General features: G+C 45.3%; 1 protein-coding gene across 1 annotated transcript in view; it reads right to left on the bottom strand.

Moving 5' to 3' along the window:
* The window catches only part of JAG1 (jagged canonical Notch ligand 1), a 36,128-nt gene extending 17,984 nt beyond the window's left edge, over positions 1-18,144 (bottom strand). The window contains exons 1-4 of the mRNA XM_072333257.1: positions 17,571-18,144; positions 16,570-16,875; positions 5,701-5,752; positions 218-472 (exon numbers count right to left, since the gene is read on the bottom strand). Coding sequence (XP_072189358.1) covers positions 218-472; positions 5,701-5,752; positions 16,570-16,875; positions 17,571-17,642 — 685 coding nt within the window. The 5' untranslated portion in view covers positions 17,643-18,144. The remainder of the gene's footprint in view (positions 1-217; positions 473-5,700; positions 5,753-16,569; positions 16,876-17,570) is intronic.
* Between the last annotated feature and the right edge of the window lie 2,498 nt (positions 18,145-20,642).

Here is a 20,642-nt window from a genome sequence, read left to right on the forward strand (position 1 = left end):
TAAGTAGCCCAGTACAAGTGAGATCTCTCCTCAAGATTTTAAAAACAAAGCAGAAACTAGTCTTGTCCTGCCCCTGTGTAACAAGTTACTCACTGTCCCATCAGTCCTCAGCCCTACTGTCAACAGAAACTGATCACTGAATTGCAACTTGGATACAAAGAACTCAAGTCCTATCCAAGACTACCGATAATCCAGCGTTCAGGCATTGGTCACAAACCTTTGTTGCATTCTGGTCCCGTCCAGCCTTCCAAGCAGGTTTTGTTTCCGTTCTGGTCACAGGTATGGTGAGTGAAGAAGTCATCCCTCGGTCGACAAAATTTGTTGCATCCAAAGCCATAGTAATGTTCTGCACAAGTCACACGGATTTGATACTCAAAGTGTGCAGCTCCTGTGTTATGTTTCAATGTCTGCCACTGACGGCTTGGATTGATCATGCCAGAGTGGGATGCCTTCTCAATTATGCGATCGGGATCTAAAAGTTAGAAGAGACACCAGAGTTAAACCTTTGTTCAGGTATCACTGCCTACCATGTTACATATCTCTAGCTCAGCAGAGAAGACTCTCCAAGATAGCCAGCTGGTTTTATTAATTTTCTGTTTTAGAGAGTAAGATAAGGCTGCCTTGAAGCTACAGACAAGTCACTGAAATGCACGTACAGCCTATAAAGCCAGATACAGCTGAAAGTCAGAAGGAACTGATATCTTACTGTCCATCGCTTATCCCTTTCTCACTGTGCAGACATCCCATAAGAATCAGTGATTAAAGAAAATTCAGCTCCCTTTTCTCCAAGCTCCAACAGGCCGGTACATAATGCAGCTAAAAGCAGGCTCTCCCTGCTTCTCCATTACTGGTATTGGTTTCATTTTAACTGGAATGTTTACAAAAAAAAAAAAAAGTCATACTACAAAACCCTAATAAAGCAATGTCCACAAACTGAACATAAGCACTACAAAATGTTTGCTGCCTTCTGGGACTCTGGTGTAAACACTACATTGAAAACTAGTAACTTTGGCATTTGGTCAATATCCATGAGTTCTGGCTGAAAAACACCACGAAAGTTCTCCCTTCAGATGTTAGCTGACACTAAAAACTCAAGATGGCGAGAGCTCCAAGAAGAGAACTCAAATTACGGGATGTATTTGCTACACAATCCCCTTCTCTCAATAGAGCATTTCAAAGTTTAGACTTTGTTCTCGACATCTAGTTCCAGCAAAGGTTTTCTGGCCTTCTGAGCCCTACAACTGTCTAAATTATGGCTTGAAATAATAATATTTCACATTAGCTTGGAACATTGTAAACATCTGTGGTATTTCACTTTGTAGTTCAGGTCTTGTGACTTGAATGATCTGACACTGTCTTACGACCTGCTGTTAGCAAGCACTTGACTGCCGAATGAAAGTTTATCATAAAACAGCCAAAATATCCTTGCACACATAGTAAAAAAAAACCCAAAAATAAGTACCAGGCTACATTGTTCTGTATATGGGACCATAATCCCAGCCACAGGAAAAGTTTAGGTAGAAGGGCAGTTTGCCAACGATATGTTACAAAGCAGTGCGGGAAGCACTAGCACATTCAAGTGTGAAGAATTAAAGTGTATTCACGTTCAGTTGGCTCTTCTGACAATTACAAAGGAAAGCCTGGAGATTTTATGGAAGTGCTGAAGACTAATGAACCTGCTGCAAGACACGACATAACACATGGGCAGTGTCTAATGTAAAATACTTCTCGCTTTACTGCTAAAGTCTTTTGATTTTTAGCTTTAAAAAGAACATCCAAACAGGCTTTGCAGGAGTGATACCTATAGTCAGTTCATTACAAGATCCTGCCTACTTGTCTATAGTTTTGAGAATAGTTAAGTCAAAGCACTTGCTCCACAGCCTCAGAAGGGCGCCTATATATGTAAGTAGGCATTTACTGATTTTTATGAGTATTCTTGGCTCAAGTGTGCAGAATTCATTAGCTGTTTACGGTGTGAAATTTAGGGCAACAACTTCTAATGCATCTTCTGGTATTTCTCATTTTATGTTTTCCAATTAAATGCTTTTTTTGTTTTTTACTATTCGTTGGCACTAAGTCCTCAGCCTCACATCTTTGTATAAGACTTTCAAAAGCATGCAGGCTTTTATTAATTTAGATACCTCAGGACTTTCCATACTGGTATATCCAGAGCAATATCATGCCCTGTACTGTGCAGGTGTAAGGCTCTTAGATCTCATCAACAAGATTACTAATTCTAAGAGGTACTTAAGCAGATGCATATCTGTTTGCCTTGAATGGGGCTAGTCAAGCGATTATAGCTCTACTCATGCGTGCTGGAGATGGCTTTGCTGCACTTGCCAAGATTACACCCTGATCTACAGCATAGCTGGAAATGGAATACACTTCCCCAAATACTGAGTGTGGGCATAAAGACATCCTGTTTCTTGTGAGTAAATCAGCTCTACTCCTTTTCTCCTCTAAGTAGTAGAAGAGGATTGATGCTCAACTTAGTATTGCACACCCTCCCACTTGCTTCTCTAGTCTTTTCCTGTTCTCTGTGAGGAACATCGCACAGACAACTATTTCAGTCCTTGGCACCAGAAAAACAATCACCTTGGAAAAGAGATCTTGCCTCTGTTCTATCATTCTTCCCCTATCTGTCAGCTCATTAGGAAGTATGTCCTTGTTGTACATCTGTGACACCAATTCCTTTGAGTTCAGTCTGTGGATAAGAGCTCAAATGGAAACACCCTTTTTAGTCCACTGGACTTGGTTTTGCTAAGGGCCCAGATGAAAGCCAGCTGCAATTTCACTTTGAATCACAGCTAAAATGCCTTTGATTTGATACATGGTATAAAGCTACTACCACACATTTAAATTCATAGGCTGACAGACTTAAGATCCCTTTCCATTAGCCATCACCCACAGTTTTCACAATGAAGTACTGGCATGTTCCTTCTTGTATAAGAATTTCTCCACCCTTCCTTATTCCCACCTGTCAGTATGCACTTACACAAGTGTGCTGACCCAGACATCAGGGAAGGCATTGCAACAACTCTTCCATTCTTAGCCTGCACTGACAATGTTTTTAAGTTTTGAAGTGAGCAACCCCAAAGCTGCAGATTGGCTAACAAAACAAGAATTCAACAGGGCTTGAGAGAAAGGGATCTTCATAATTCCCTTGACATCATCAGACTAAAAATCCCATGCTTTGATAGAAAGATTAGAGGAAACATTATTCAATTCGAAATTGATGAAGCAGAAGAGAGTACATCTTTAGCTTCCTCTCAGCACTTTGCTGTCACAGTTGCTTCCCTTAGCTTTCTGTGGCTAAACTTCAAAGCTATTAATCTGTCTGTTTATTCAGTGAACAACTGTACCCAAGCTTCTAGGCACAGAGAAATTAGCTACTTTTACTGCCTGCCTTTGCCTTTCAGTGATCTGCCTTCTGAAAATTACAGCTACCAAGCATCAGGAACCAAAACCAAAGAAATCCAGACTCTAAGCAGTCTGGGTGGCTAAGGACAGCATAACTGATACCAGTCATTTATGATAGCTCTTTGACATGCTTGAGAGGCAATGGCAGCCCCATTGGCATTGTGTATGAAGCAACAGTACCAAGATGGAATCTATAGAAGAGTAAGGAAACTATTTACATTGAATCTTGGCTCCAGTAAAGCATGATTCTCATCAACTTCAACAGGGCCAGAATTTAACTGCAAGACACTCTTGGAAGTAAGACAAGAAAGAGTAAGTGATTAAAGGAACGTAGGAGGAGTGGAATGTAGAGAGGGGAAGGAAGCATCCATTCCGGGATCACCTAATGCCTGCATTGATCAGAAGGGTGCTGAAACTATTGCAAAACACACAAAGCCTACTAAACTCACTTTTTTGAGAGCTATCAGAGAGTACAGAATTGTAAGGGGTTGGAAGGGACCTCCAGAGATCATCAAGTCCAACCCTCCTGCCAAAGCAGGTTCCCTACACCAGGTCACACAGTACTTACAATTCAATAGTAATTAGGGTGAAAGAAAATCCTGGGTATTAAAAAAGAAAACAAAAAAAAAAAGCCCCTCATCACTTTATATGATGACAATTGTTTAATTCTAATTATTTCCTTAGCTAGTTCTTCAAGACATTCTTTAGCTATGGGAAAGCTGACTGTAAGTAAAGTGACTTTACAAAGAAATGGCTTTGTGCAGTGCTGTGACTGAAGTGACCTACAGATGGATGCGCGACAACAAAGCTAGTGCAGAAATGCAAATCAGGAACATACATAAGAACTTGTCTGCACTTGGTCAAATGTACTGCTGAGAAATGAGGCAATTTTGTCTGAAGACGTTTGTACTTCCAGAACATGAAAGCAAAGAAAGGGTTCATTGTGTAGCTTTGGAAATGCAGTTGTTTCATGAAAAAAGATGAGCTCTAATAATAGCAAAAGTGGCAGAGACCCAGTCTGAAAAAAATCTTCAGATCCTACTGTAAACAAGACCTTCATTTTGAATTCAGGCATCTTCCATTTTTAATACAACTCTGCTGCTGAAGCAATCTATTTTCTACTCCTCCATAAAACATATTTAATCAAGAGCCAAGAGGTTTCCCAGACTGAGCTGGAGCAGAACTTGAGATTACAGGTACTGCAGAAGTGTTGAACGCGGCAGGTTGTAAAGCAAATCACAGACGCCACGAAGCAGATCTGTGTAGAAAGGTTCTTGGACTCAAAAAGCTGTTCCCAAACTGTCTATTCTTTACCAATTAAAATGTAAACCCAAAACCACAGCACTGTGTACATTTCTATAAGGCCTTTCTTCTGTGCAGTCCAATTCAGTCCAAAGGGGTCTACAAGTGCTGTAAGGTTTATGGAATATGGACCACAATGCTGATGTTTCCTTGTTGAAGGAAAAGGCTTGTCATGTTTACAAGTTCATAGTTCCTCCTGTGGCCTTTACCACACATTATTTAAACCTTACATTGAGAAAAAAAAAAAAAGAAGAGCTAATTTTGCATACCTGCTTCGGTAACAGTAGGCAGTATACAGCACAGCTCATAATGCCAGGAGACTATATAGCTTCTTCTAGCCTATGGTAAAAGCTCAGCAGAAAACTACTTCAACCAGCCAAAAGACATTCCAGGAGAAAGATTCCCACCCTTGATTTCCAGCCAGCTCTACCAGGTGTTATCTGGTAAACATTTTTTATAGTCCTTGAATACAAGTCTGTAGACATCCAACCCCCAAGGAAGAACTGATAATCATTTGCTTCTCTTCCTCTTCTACAGTCATTAAATGCATCACCTGGCCATTTATTTCTTTTTTTTTAATGTAGTTCAATTTTGAGAAGCACTCAGTTTGTAGGGAGGTCCCTCGTCAGCAACTAAATATCTAAACATCATTCTTTGAAAAAAAGCAAACAGTGCAAAACTAAACAAAATGAGAAAAACTCCTGAACCTTTATTCTCCCTGAGGAGGAGGTGAGAATTAACAGCATCTATTTTTAGGCATGAAACTGCTGGTGCCTAAGTGAGCAAGCTACTCACCCCTCTACAGGAAATAAGGAGACAGGCTACTGCAGAGCCCGGAGCAGTTGCTCTGAATTGATTGTGGGAGAGCTTATCGCTCTCCTCACTGTTCACAGCAAGCTGGGTAGGCTGCCAAATACCTTTCAGTAGACAGGAAATCAAGGAGCCCGAACAAATTAAACCAAGGGAACAAATACTTACTAGTAGAGTTATCATTGTAATCCCATGCCTCAACAAGCAACGTGTAGGATCTCTGCAAAAGAGAAACAAGAGTTAATTTCGAAGCCACGTACAACCTGAAGGAAAAACAATAATACAAATCAGATTCAAAAAATACCTGGTCTGCACCCAGGAAAACATAAATAGGTAATAGGTTATACTTGAGACAAACGTGATCTCCTTGAAACCCTGTAAGCTACCTTATCCAGTCTGACTTAGGAGACCTTTCACCTTGGATAGCTCATCTTTGTCATCATTAATGCATCTTATGTACTTAACCAGGAAGTCCAGCCTTTGACACTATGCTGTAGCCACAGCTGAGCATGTGTGGAATTGCACACTGCACGCTGAAGAGAGAAGACACTGAACTAGCACAGCAGTAACCAAAAAAAACCAAAAACCAAACAGCAACAAAGCAACACAAAAAAACAAAACCAAAAACCCAACAAAAAAGAACCACCACTCGAGAACTGCTTCAAAAGAATTTTACTTGGAGAAAAGCAGTCTTGATTTCCCTGCCCCCAGTCATCCTGAAAGCAAGAAGTGTTGCTAAGATTACTGTGCTCTGCCTTGACATCACAATCTCTAGGGACTTTGCTTTTCAGCACCCCCTTTGAAAGCTTTGTCTGCATGAGGGCCATCGCAGCTCCCACAAGTATCAGGTAACTGAGGGAAGAACTGATGGATGTGGGAAGGGGGTGGGCTAAGAGAGAAGCATTGTAAAACAAAGGCTAAAATCGAGCTATTTGGAAGAGCAGGGGAAAGGGAAGACGCACTATCCACCCCGTGTCACATTTACAGACAGACTAACCTGCCAATGAGCTCCCTAGCACTCCAGTAATAATAATCATCAGCATAAACTAATCAAGAGTGACTCCATGGGTTGGACAGATGCCAGCTATTTCATCTGAGCCACCTTATCTTCAATCCTAACTTGAGAACAAGAGCCATTAAGATGTATTCCCCTCCCCCTCCCTACTCTGGGATATTATTAACTTAGCTGTATCTTTCAAAATTGCCATGTAGCCAGGCACAGCCAAACTTAGAGAAGGATTCAAAAAAAAAACCCCTCAAAAATGAAAAAAAAAGCCAAAGAAGAATAAGACAAAAAACCCAACAGCCTCTGATTTGGTAAGTACATTAAGAACTACAAATGAAGTAATAAACGCAACATCTTTCTGGTGAGAACAATAACAGAACAAATATAAACTCTCTCCATGAAGAGCTTTGATGCTTTGCTGCGTACTGTAAGGTTTATTTCTTCTTAATTATATATGCACTCAGTAGTGGCCTGCAGCCCTTAACACCTTTTCTGTACCAGAAAGCAAAATACAGTTGCCAAAATAAACCAAAATAAAGCTGCTACAAGGTGCAGCTTTAAGGCAGACCTCAAATTCCTTAGGAGGAAGGAGGGGGGAAAGAAAAAGAAGAAAGAAAAAGGGGGCTGAGGCAGACTGTTTTCTCACGACTGGACACAGCATGCAGCCTCTGAATGAAAACCTAGTTTGTGATGGACACCAGCTTGGAATATAGCCTAAATATGTTTCATATTCAAAGCAGACTGGGATTCCATTTTGTTCACTGATAACTGTGGGAAAATGCTTCAAAAAGTAAGCAAAGCTGGGCAAGCTGAGACATGCATCCTGACTTTTACAGGAAGGTTGCATTGGCCACACCATTTTTAGTTAATATTTCATGAAAGTGACATATTTATTATTAGCCCAGAACAAGTCTCTCAACTTGGAAGAAGCTTCTGAAACAAAACACAAAAAGCACAACGTGCTCATTTAACACTGCTGAAAGCACACTGAAGAAGTTCTTGCACGAATCAATCAAACAAAACTCGAATAGCGCTCCTGAGCCGTTTGAGAGATACACATTGCACTATCACGGATGCTTTCTCATTGGTTTAATTGCAAACAAAGCACAACGTGTTACTGCAGGCTCAAAAAAAAAAAAAAAGTGTTATGATATAGAGAATGAATTATGACAACTAGCGCTATTTCCAATAAAGTTAAGGATGTTTTCCTTTCGGCCTTGCATAATTGTTTTGGAAGATATTTTGTCTAAACTCATAGCAACAGTTACCGGTTGGTTCTCAGGACTGTTTACCAACACACCTAGCCCTTAAGGAAAGGAAAGGCTGAATCCTGGCTTTAAGTACTGATTGCTAGATACCTGCGTGACCACTTTCCAACAGGAGTTTGTTTACAGAGTAAAGAGCTTCTGCTTAACTGGATAGAAATAAAACACAGGGAGAAAAGACCTACCCTAGCAACTCCCTTGCTTCTATGTGCCCCCTCTCACCTCATCTGACATATTTTAAATAAGGAATCCCTATCCTGAAAAGGGAAGGTATCAAGAATGGCAGTTTAATCTCTAGGCTCGGTCCCTCTCAGCATGGGGCAGAGAAAGGACAAGACTTTGTGCTCAGTACAAAAAGCACAGACCCCCACAACAGCAGTAAGTTGCCCCTCCGCAATACAGCCATCTCATAACTGTAGCCAATGCCTCCCCACCACTGCCCAAAAAAAGAGTTCTGTGCAAAGACTGAACCATTGTTATATTTTAAAAGTGCACATCATCCCCACTCTATAGATCAACAATGAAGATATCTCAGGAATGACTACTTACAGTGAGGAGGTTTAAGTTTTCCCATGCCCACAGCTGACCTCTGCCCATCTTTGAATAAATATATATATCCAGACACAAGAATTCCACGTCGTGCACCTTATTCCATCAAAGCAATGTCCTGAGCAAAGAGGCAGCGGTGAACTTTCTGGAGTCACACCCAATTAGCCACTGTAAGACTGAGCTTGACCAGAAGGCAGGGATTCTGACTTGAGAGGAAAGGAAGTTTGAAAGGAACAGCAAGCCGGCACAGTGTGCACGACATCCACAGTCTGATCCACCCAGAGGGCTGAAAGGCAGCATGGTCAAATTTAAGCATAAGTCCTATGAGTTCAGCTATGAGAGGATGGAAATGACTGAGATCACTCTCCAAATAAAATAAAGCAAGCAGCCATGTGCAATGGTTGTCTTCCTGAGTGACAAGCTACCGTACCTCAGCCTCAGTCCACTGATAATACAACTCACTGAAAGCTTTGAAGACGCTGAAATCCATCAAAGAAAGTCCCTTTTAGGGGCCTGAAAGAGTAATACAGCATATTTTCTAGTTACTTAAATGAAATATTTGCAGCTCCAACTAAACAGTTTGTGTTTAAAACTCCCTTCTCTACTATTTCTTCTTCTCTTCATCCAGATATTCGCCCAAGAAAAGTGTTTTTGTACTCTGGCTTCTACAGACATTCTGCGTGACAGAGGAAGACCAAAACATCAGGCTTATTAGCGAAAGGACAGCCTCCTTTTGAAAGAGGCTGCAACTTGTCAAACTTCTTTCCCTTCTGTCCTTGTGGTTAAACCATGCAAGAGCTTTGCTGAGCATGTGAAACCATGACTAGACAAATGCAGTGGGAAGTTTGCATTCTTAATGTTGTGCCTGCTCCTCCCTCTGCTGAACAAGGAGAGCAGGTTAAGCTCAGCCATGTTCTCCTCATGCACTCCCAGCCAGGCACAGCTGTGAAGACTAATCTCTGAACAGCCCTCAGTCTCTGCCTGCCCACTAGGAAGAAGGCTAGGAGCTGGGCACACTACCATGGGGGCACAGCAGCACACTGAGGGAGCTGCTGCAGTCTCTCTGCCCTTCAGCTAGAAGGGGTTGAGACAAAGAATGGATAAACAGTAGTAGTTCAGAGCGCCCAAAAGCCAGGAAAAAGGGCAGCTCTGAGCACATTTAAGGCTAGGCACAAAACCACTTCCCCTAAAAGTCAGCAGGGCTCTCCCTTGCATACTCCTGCTGCCACATGGCAAGTCACAGTGACACCATGCAGTTGCATCACCACGTCATACCACAGTCAGCCAGTGAACCCTGACAACACAGTGCTCCTCCACAGGAGCTGAAGACAACTGGCTCCTCACCCAGAGAAATTACATATTTGGAGGAAAAAAGAGAAACAATTCTCTTGGTTCTTTCTTGAACACAATCAGGAAGCGATTCTATGGCCCAGCTGACACAAGGCTAAGGCAACAACCCATAAGTTGTTACTCTCTTAATTCTGCATATATAGGCATAGCAAGCTGTAGTGATTTTATGTATCTGAGTTCCTGACCAAGTGTTAAGCTGAACCTCAAACAGGCAGGTCTCATCAGAGCGTGCCCAGGTGAAAATGCAAGCACAATGTCCTTTCACTCTTCATTTTGAGCAGTACCTCCATTGCCGTTAGTGCTGGTAAACACTTCAGTGCCATTGAAAGAATATACAAAAACAAATTTAATTCATTGGCAACTTACAGGAATGACTCACCCACCATTCCAGCTTGGCATAAACCAAGCCAGTAACTGAAGATTGTCTCCACGACACAACTCCTCCTCCCTGCCAGATGATGGACACAAAGTACCACTATCCAAACTATGCATGTGCTTAAGCATCCAGTAAATCAGCCTGATCTCCGATCTGTCAAACTTGCTGGAATAATGAGTGTCCTGTGAATACATAATGTGCTGAAGTTGCCATTGTGTGAAGTAAGTCCATGGTTTGTCTGGGAGCCGAGCAATGCTGAGTCTACTGCTGCTTCCTGTTGCTTGTCCTGTATTAGCATTATTTTTGGATAGGCCCCATTATGTTCTGTAATCCTCCCTGCAGTCAGTACGGCCACGCTATTGTTCTCGGTTAATATTAGCAGTCAATGTCGCTGTCTGTGTGGCAAGGCTACAATGTATTCCAATCATAAAACTAGCGTGCATTAATGAAACAATGTACTGGGTTAGAGGGGGGTGACATTGGATCCATCCCTCCCACTGCTCTTCTTAGAATACACATATATTTATATTGTGTGATGTTATATATAAAACCTTTCCTTTTAAACTAAAGATTTTAGGTGACTGCAGCTACTGAGGTGCATCACACGATAACAGCATTTTAATCAGCACCTTATCTGGTTACAGGGTGATTTTCTCACGGAGCCCCGCTTGTTAAAGGCTAGCAGGTAGGCCAAGATGTCAACAGTTGCTTTTGACCTCCCCCAACAAGCAGATTACCTGCTTTTATCAGTCCCCCTACCTGTTTAAAGCATCCCACTGATAATTAAATGCACCAGTTACAAAAGGGTGGCAAGGTTAATAGAGAGAATACCTAGTAGCCAGCCAAGCAAAACAGTCAGGTTCACATAGAGCAAGCCTGAACAAGAAGCCTTTCTACTTATTTACCTAAGTGCATAAGAACTGGGTTGAGCTGGTAAAGGACTCGGGATGTTTGACTACTTACAAACCACTTTAACCACTTCTATCCACATTTTACAGCTTCTTCTGAATACTACAACAATAATGAGTATAATTTAAGCTGTAGAAGAGTGACCACAGAGCCATGAGCTCCAGAGAAACAAGAAAAGACTGTAACAACTTCTAATTTTCACATCTCTTTCCATTTAAGATGCATATGGCTCACATTTAAAATTATTATTAGAACTGAATTAAGTACCATATAAAACTTCTGTTCATCAGCAGAAATGCTAAGTTCAGTCTGATTGTTCAAAGGCAATCCTGTCTTTAGTTTTATCTATATAGAAATGCTTTTAAGAAACATAGCTTGAGGTTTTTGCAGGGCACTGGAGGTACTGAAGCTGGAATAAATGCAAGCCTTTCAAGCTGCACATCTCACACAATGAGCTGAAGCCCAACTTTACCGGCTTCCCAACTCCGTTTACTTCTACTGAGGCCTTCATTCCACAAGGAAGCAGTAAGTTTCCCCAGCTAGAATTTTACGCATAAAGCATCAATTTTATGCAATTCGTTTTTAGACATGCAGACTTCCAGCTGCATAAACAAGCCGACAGCACTGGATGTATGCAGTCTGAGAAAGTTTAAGAATAAGCTTCAACATGAGGCCCAATCCAGCTGCCACTGAAGCTGAACTGGAGCGGGCCTTCATTATGTATCACAAGAACAAAAATTCTGGAAGCAGGCAGGATTTATTTTTAGGCATATTATGGTAATATAATCAAATGGATTTACCAGGAAGATGAAGTCCTGAACTGACTGGAACATAAATAACCCTTAAGAACATGTAACAAGTCCAAAACCCCCAAGTAGCTGCATTGCTTCTCTGCGGTCCTGGGGAAAAAAACACAGCTTCACAGATGGTAATTACGCTCCAGAGGTCAGTTAATACTCTCAGCTCCATCTTGGCCAGTCATCCTAGGCAAAACACTGCACTTTAAGTGCTGAAGATTTATTCTTATTAGTGAACAACAAATGACAGGGTGCGAGTATTGCTTGATTGATATGCATTTTGTTATAACATTTTCTTCTGATCTGCCCCTGCTCTGAGATGATTTATCAGACATTCCTTAAGAAGAGCTTAAACAATACTGAGCATGTGCTACTGCAAGTTCTCAAAAGCTAACTGGAGGGAGGGGAAAAAAAAACCTCACAACACAGAATAAAAATCAAGCTTTAGTTGTATGATTGTTACCTAATGGTTTGAAATCATATGAAAGAAATAAAACAACAACACATACAACAAAGCAAATGGAAACAAAGATGAAAATAAAACAATAACAACAAGAGCAGTTGAATGATGTGATGCTTTTCTCTCAAAAGGCCACTGCATTAATTAATGAGGCACAGATAAACATTTTGGAAGCCTCTTTGTCAAGACGAGGGGGGAAAAAAGGAAATAATGAATCTTAAAAACTAGAACACAACACTAAAGCTCTTTTGTTCCTTCTTTCTAGCCAGAAAAAGCAGTGCCTACACAGAGGACATCTTTTACATCTCCGGGAACCAGAAACAGTAAGATTTGTCATTAAAAGAAGGGAAAGGCCAAATATTTTATTTTTTAAAGATGGAATTAAGACATTCAAAACACTTTTTCCATCACATTTTACACTAAAGCTATTTAGATGCTGGAGGGTGTTTTCCACCCTCAGTAGTTTCCTGGTGGGTTGGTGCAATTGGCCCCAATATTAAATAATTACAAGGATCATAATTTCAGGATAAACAAGCTGTTTCAAATTAGAGCTGTGCATACCAGAGGAACTGCCAACTTTGACCTGCTTCTTACTCACAGCCTCATCAAACCTGCAAAAAAACCCTCTCTTCACATAAAAGCAGAGTTTACTGCTGAGCTTTGATTTGTTAATGCATGTGTGGCTCCCTCAAGGTACAGCACACATCAGACTATGAATGCTGTTTGATTCCTTAAGAAAGGCAAGAGATTTGATTTATGCCAGAGAAGAGCATGTGTCTACCCAACAAAACTTGTTGAGACCGACTTTGACAAGTGGAACATGGAAATTCTTCTGTTCCATACTTTTTCTGCGTGGCTTCATAAGCCAAGCCTGCCCATCAAGAGAAATCAATCAAGTCTCTAAAAGAATGTATGAATAAGGCCTAGCTGCGTGTATATATTTTTTAAATATTATTATCATTGCAAATTAGTGTAGAACTGCGAGCTACTGCAGGGGTGGCTTTCTGGATGCACTCTAGTGTGTTTTTTTGCGCTGCTCTGCTGCCCTGTTCCCTAGCAACTTTGTCAAACCTCCAATCACTTAAATGAATTTACGGCCCACCATCTCCCCAGCCATTACTCACAGGGATTCATATCAAAACTGACAACAGCTAACTGCATGAGTTTGTAAGAAGACTCCGGTGCTTCAAATCTACCTTACAACTAGAAGCCAAACCTAACAGCACATTTACATCACACACCATTTTCTTTGTTCAAAACCTCTAACACAACATACCTATTTTTGACAAAAGGCCAGAGGGGCAGATTGACTGGGAAGAAGTGCTTTGGGTTTCCCACCCCCACCCCCATTTTCTTGTTGCTTTTTTAAAGTCAGGAAGGCAACAAGAGTTTGGAATGTTACTGATTCAAGCTGTAACATCCCAGAACAGCCTCCTTTGGACAGCAGAACACAAACAACACAGACACGGAGATGGGCATGAATTTCCAAGCACAATACCATTCATGTTTCAGTTTAGCTCCAGTTTCTTCAAATATACCCAACTGAAAACTAATGGTAAACTTTCCCGATTACCCACATTTGTAAATCTAAAGCTGATCTCACGCTTTGACTAATCAGTGTTTACCCGTCTAAAGAAATTGTTTTAAGTGCTGAAATTTCAGCATCAGATTTGAGTTGGCTCATTAAGTTTACTAGTTTATCTTGAGAGCTTTCAGAACTACTTAAAAATGATTTCTGTACACAATTTTAGTACAAACGAGTGCCTCGTCACATTAGATATTCTTTTGTTCCAGTGCTATTTAGAAGTCACAGTGGCTAAGCAAAAAGCCGTGTCCTGTGAAGTTAAAGCTGGGATGCAGGCTTGATAATCGAGGACAGTCAGCACAAGCTCAAAAACAATATTTTTGCATGGAAAAAAAAAATAAAAATGCATTTATTCCAAAAATTTCCAGTTGCAGGAAACAGAGTTGTCAGAAGCTGATGAGCTTTACACATCTTGCAGGCTGCACTGGAGTTTCTCTGTTGCTCTACAACCCCAGTACTCATTCAGCAGGACAGCAGAATAATTTCTTTCACTAAAGAAGCATGAACAAAAAACCTTTTCCCATGGTCCCCAGAACCCCCAGGTCCTTCTACTACACTGAAGCTTTCCCTTCCTAGTGATCATAAGGACAGAAGAGTGTTAGCAGGATCGTCTTTGGTTTTCACATCTTTCCTATATACACTATCTTCAGATCCAAGGCATTTAAATGACTGGGAGCAGACTGCTGCAGCGGGAAGACGACCCTAACTTTTCTGAACAAAAAAAACCAACCAAGAAAAAAAAGCCCTGCAGTACAAGCATTACAGCCACTGGCACAGCTTCAAATACCTCAGATTTTTACAAAACCCTTTTCTCCCTTTGATGGCATATTTGATAACAGTTTTATCTCATTCATGTTGGGGAGGAAAAAAAGAAAAAAGAGGAAGAAAGAAAGGACTTGTACTTCCAACAGAGAATACTTTTGTTAACTCTACTATTGTACTCTGTAATATTATCTCCATAAAAACGCAGGCTTGATTTCACCCTTCTGCCTCTCCAGCCTTTGCTGCTCCAGAAGCCACAACTGACAGAGAAGGCAGGTAGGAGGCAGCACAGGACGCTTCAAGAACTCACAGCTGCCTACAGCACTTGGCCACAGGACTAACAAAGTGGGTGTCTGCACTACAACTGGAGGAAGGAATGCTTTCGGGGCGGGCTTTCCCCCCCCCCAAAAAAAAACTCCACACCCTCACAGCAACCAGACCTTATCTGACTAGGAAGGGCCAAGCTCTGAAGAGTGCTGAAAATCTACAAATGCTTCCACCTCTCCAGCAATGATATAGTGACACGGGATAGGAAACAAGATTCACTCCTCCCCTGCTTGCACGCAAGAGCCCTCCACCCCTTGCAAAAATGACTGTAGGCATCTAGGTTAGGATGACTGGATATTCAAAACTGCTGAGCATCAACATATCCCAAGGCAGTCACTGGGAAAGTGTGTGCTCAGCACCTTTGGAGAAGGGGAGGGGGAAAAACAGTTTCGTTTCCTAGGTGATCTTTAAATACAAGTTTTAGGAACATCAATTTGGGAGTTTTCTGCTAATATACCAAAGCATCTGAGAAAGCCACCCCAAAAGGCAGACTGCCATGTGTGCACAAAAGCCCCCCCGCATTGGCCATCCTCAGTTTTTGCTTGTGTGTTGGCAACACTGCTGGGCACAAAGCAGTGCACCTTGTGGTACTGAGAGCCACGGCAGTGGCAGTCTTACATACCCCCAAACCCTACTGCATGAATGGGTCACTGCGACAGTTGTTTTAGAAGGGCGATCCTTAGGGTCTGTGCAACAAGTAGAGGACTCCTCTGCAGGGCTAACCATATTAAGGCTTGAGCTCTCCAGAAGCAACAAGAAACTCTGAAGGGCAAGCCAGCATTCTGCACGTGACCACCTATGAGGCAGATTTCAGCTAATGAAGAGGTCGGTCACCCCCACTACTGTCCCACAAGGCTGACCACTGTTTACTGAAATGGACAACAGTGAGAAAGTGCCTGGCAAAAGGCCCCACAAAGTTTTGCAAACTGGGAAGCCAGAATCTATGGATCACAGAGCCAACGTGCCAGAAAAGGTGCACTGTGGGTAAGAGAGGGAGAGATGGACCAAAGCTATGGCCAGGCTTCTCTGTCTTAGCCTCCGGAGTCTGCACATACCTCAAAACACAGCAAGCTTCCCAGGGAAGCTGGCAACCAGCTCATCCAGAGCAGCAGCAGCAACTCCCATCAACACCAAGCAGCACAGCGAGATTTCCCCTGGGGGAAGCAGGAAGCCTTCCCAAACACGCTCCAGGGAAGGAGGCCAGCTATGACACACACTTTTCACACGGGATCCCTCCACAGCCCCTAACCCACCGCTCCTTTGGCTTAAGCCCAAGGCTTCACTGCTTTGGAAAAAATAAAAAAAAAAAAAAAAAAATAAATGAACTTCTGACCTTCTGATTCTCAAGAGGCTTATTCATGCTGTAAAGTGCAGAGATACAGGGTTTGCTTCCCTGACCCATTTAGATCCCCCTCGCTGCACATCTGACTTTCAAATGGAACAGGCTGAGCATTGTGAGCCCCAGGGATCACAAACAACAACACCACAGCATTTCACTCGTTTCAGCCGCGCAGTGCCGGCTCCCCTTGCCAAGGCGCCCGCTGCCTCCCCAGCCCAGCGCCTCCGTCCCCGCACCAGAAGCCGGAGATGGCCGTAGCGAGCCGAGCTCCAACAGCACCATCCGGCAGCGCGGAGCGGGCCGCGCACTCACCGGCCATGCGAAGCTGAAAGGGATAACAATCCGGTTCTTCTCATTATTCCGGCTGTACTTTAAATTGAAGGTATTCCCGCCGATGACAGGGGTGGATTTGGATCCGAAGCTGCACGGGCCGCCAGCAGTGACCCGCGATTGGTACTCCTTCAGGCAAACTTTAAAGTAGGTGTCGCACTCATCTTTGGTGCACTTTTTATCTCCGGGGTTTCGAGTGCCGTCGCAGCAGTTCCCATTCTGCAGCACGCCGTTCACATTTTGCACGGATAAGATCTCCAGCTCGAACTGTCCCGATGCTGACACCACCTGCTCGTCCCGGGAGAGAACCGCAGGAGAAAACAAAAAAGAAAAAAAAAAAAAAAAAAAAGAAAGAAAAAGGAAAAAAAACAAGAAACGAAAAAACACGGTTACCTCACCTTCCACCCCAAACACAACCCTACGGCAGCTCTGCAGGCAGGGGAAAGTCATCTTAAAGCCAGCTTGCTTCTGAGAGGCACACAAATAGCATTAAGGGGGGAGGGAAAAAAAAGCAAAATCCAGCTTTTTTTCCCAGCAGACACCAACGAGAAAGGCTCGTCAGTCATCCCGGCAGCACGGATGCTGGAAAGGAACCCGAAGCCCCGAGTTGTAAAAGGCTGCAGCGAGGCTTCTCAGCCCTTCAAGGAGCGGCACGGAACCAAAGCGGGAGCGCGGAGCCGGCGGAGCCGCTGCTGCTCGGAGGGGCGGCGGACGGGACGGGGCTGCGCTCAGCCACGGTGTAAAAGAGATAAAAGTCACCAAACCAAACCGAACCCTCACACACCGCGAATACAAAACAGGGGGGATGGAGGGAGGAAGAAGGAATAACCCCGAAAATAAGCGATACGCGCTAATGGCACTTCGATCCTCGGGGAGCCTCGCCTCGCCGCACGGACCGCAGCCCGCCCCGCGTTCCCACCGAGCCTCTCCACGGCTCTCGGAACCCCCAACCGGCGACCGCCGCTGCCGCCCCCCGCACGTACCTGAGCCCGCAGCCCCAGCAGGGCCAGCAGGAGAACGAGGGAGCGCGCCGCCGCCCGCCGGGCCGCACGCATGCCGCCGCCGCCGCGCTGCCCGCCTGCAGGCCGCCGCCGCCGCTCGCTCCGGGACGCGCCGGGGAGGGCCGGAGGGAGAAGGAGGAGGAGACGCCGCTGCCGCCGCCGCCGCCCCGCTCTATATACCGCGCCGCGCCCGCGCCGAACAACGCCGCTTTTCAGGCGCTTTCAATAGCGCCCCGGTCTTCAATGCAAAGCAGCCCGGCCTCCTTTTATTCTCCTTATTCTCTCGCCTCCCTCTTTTTCTTTTCTTTTTTTTTTTTTTCCTTTCTTTTCGTCGTCCGCCTTTTTTTCTTTTCCTCTTTTATTTTATTCTGGCGATTATTATCCCGATCCTTTTATTGCTTTCAGGTCGCCGGGCAGCGCGCGGCGGAGGCGCCCCCCGGGACCCACCGTCGCACACACACACACCGCACACACACGCACACACACACACACACACGCACATGCAGCGCACGCACCGCCCGCCGCCCGTCTGGCAGCGCCGCCGCCGCTCGCCTTCATCTAGCCCACGGCGGCAGGCGGGGAGGCCGCCCGCGCGCGCATGCGCCCATCCATATGCATGAGGGGGGCAGGAGGAGGGAAGGCAGGTACCGGCGGGGCCGGGAGGCGGAGAGCCGGCTGCCGCTCCTCCGGAGGGAGGCGGGCGGGCGGTGGGTTCCTCCCGCCCCGAGCCCGGCGGCGTCGGCCGTCCCGTCCGGCCGGGGTGAGACGCGCCGCCCGCCCGCAGGTGCCGGCCGACCCACCTGGCGGAGCTGCCCGCCGCGCGCTCGATGCCGGCTCGGGTTCCCCGCTCGGATCCGCCGCTCGCGGGGTCGCTCAGCAGCGCGCGCCACCAGAGGCGGATCGGCCGTGGCGCGCTCTGCTCGCTCGCGGCGGGAAAGCTGAGCGGGGGACGGCGCGCGCCGGGAGCGGGCTTGGGCGGCCTGAGGGGCTGCCCGCCCTCACAGCAGCCGGGGCGGCGGCCGCTCCCTCCCGGTGCCGCGTCGTCCCTCCCGCCGATCCCTCCCGTATTTCCCGCCGATCGCGAGTGGGAAAGCGGCACAGCCGCGCGTGGAGGCTCCCCGCAGCCCGCCGGCTGCCCACAGTGAGTGCCGGGCTTCGCCACCGCGCGCTGCCGGCAGCGGGCTCTGCAGGACTCGCTGCCGCAGGAGTTTGGTTTGCACCGTAGCAAAAGAGCATTGAGGCGCGTTCCCCGAAGAAGAGCCGCTCGTCAAAAGACACGGTGCAAACGAACGGGAACTTCGCTGTATCTCTGGGTCGGGCAGTTCCCAGAGCCCCGTCCAGAGCCGGGTGAGCGCTGGGGGCTGTCCCTGGGCCCGTCCCGCTGCCCTGCAGACACCAACCCGCCAGCGGTTCCTGTGCCCTCTGATCCCATCCTGACGTAACACGGAACGTGTGTCTGTGTTAAGCTCTGTGTGTTATGCACCTGAGACTATGTGAGGGAGAAAAGTAAGATTTGGGGCCTAACTGTACCTCCTTTGTTTCCATGTCCTACGACAAAAGGGCAGTGCGTGCCTGTCCTTAATTGGGCGAGATCTGTGCTGGCAGTGCCTACAGCCCTGACACCAGAGCCATGCTCACACTTCAGCCGTGCACCCATGAGCTCACAGCATAGGTTCCATACCAGCAGTTTGGGTACACCTGGGAAATGCAGCGTTGCTTAGTACTCCTCACTCCTTTTTCAGCCCAGAAGCTGTAACAGCATCAGTTGTTCCTTACTCAGAACTGTTACCTTTCCTCAGGCTGATAAACCCTCATATCTTCTCCACAACGTGGCTGCAGTTTGGTGAGACAACAACCAGCATCTCTCTCGCATTTCCAATGGCTTCTCCTTAGCTTCCACAGCCAGTCTGCATGTTACTCATTTACAAGTGCCGCACAGCTGCTCCTCTGGGCCTTTAAATACTCAGCTGCCTGCTAGTAGGCTGTGTACCTCTAGGGCAGGTCTGGAGTTGGCCTTTCTGTGAAAGGTTACTCCACCTGTTTGACTCCAGTGCTTAGGAAACCCAAAGCACTGGTTCCCACAGTGCTTGTGACTCAGCAGTGAAGCTGTCCTTAAACAGAATTACTTGTCCAACAACTTTAAATGCTTTGCAAGCACTTACAAATTAAGCCTCCCAATGTCTTGAGATGCAAAGTATCACTGACAGGTAAACCAAGGCAAAGAGTGAGTAGTGTAGAAGTATATTGCGAGCCCTCTGACTTGTGGCTCTAGAAGACACGGTGACCTCACAGAAGTCAAAAGCGAAATCTCAACTTATTGAGGCCCAGATCTCACCTTTGAAGTCCCACCTCCTGCTTTTCTTCACTGAACTCTCCCGGCCATTAGCCTCTGCAAAGGAGCACCGAAAATCAACTGACTGTGCAGCGTTATACCACTTGAGGATCTTTCTGCAGATGCCCGTTCCACTGTGTATACAGCAAGGTATGAATCACTGCATGTGTGAGTGGAACCTGAATTGTGGTTGCTCTGAGTAGCCTGAGACTGATGCATTTGAGATTCCTGGTGTAATGCCATTCTTACACATATTCATGTCACACGAGGTGCAGAGCCAACATATCTTCCTTTGAGGCCAGTGAAGAACTTTCCAATTTCTGGCTCTCAGCTTTTTGCATTGCGTAAAGTTACTTCCTGTTAATCTTCCTATTCTGACATAATTATATTACATCCACATTAGAAGCTGTTACAAACATCTTGTGTGCCAAGGTCCAGTCTTACAGAGAGTGCTTTGCTTTAGGCCTGAATCAGTTTCCTAATGCAGTTAGATCCTTCTTCATCAGAGCCACTGGGAGAGTGCCCAGCACTTCAATGGGACGAGGATCACAGCCTTTAGAGGGAGCGCCTGGCCTGCAAGGGTCAGGTGTCCTAAAGTCAGTGCTTTGTGTTAGGAAAGTTGTAATTTCCTTTTAAAGCTCTGTGAGTCATTAAATCACGGCTGTGAACAATCCCACAGGATTTCCTTAGATTTGCCATACCCGAAGGTAAGTTTGGAACGG

Source organism: Excalfactoria chinensis, chromosome 3, assembly GCF_039878825.1.
Source record: "Excalfactoria chinensis isolate bCotChi1 chromosome 3, bCotChi1.hap2, whole genome shotgun sequence".
NCBI lineage: Eukaryota > Metazoa > Chordata > Aves > Galliformes > Phasianidae > Excalfactoria > Excalfactoria chinensis.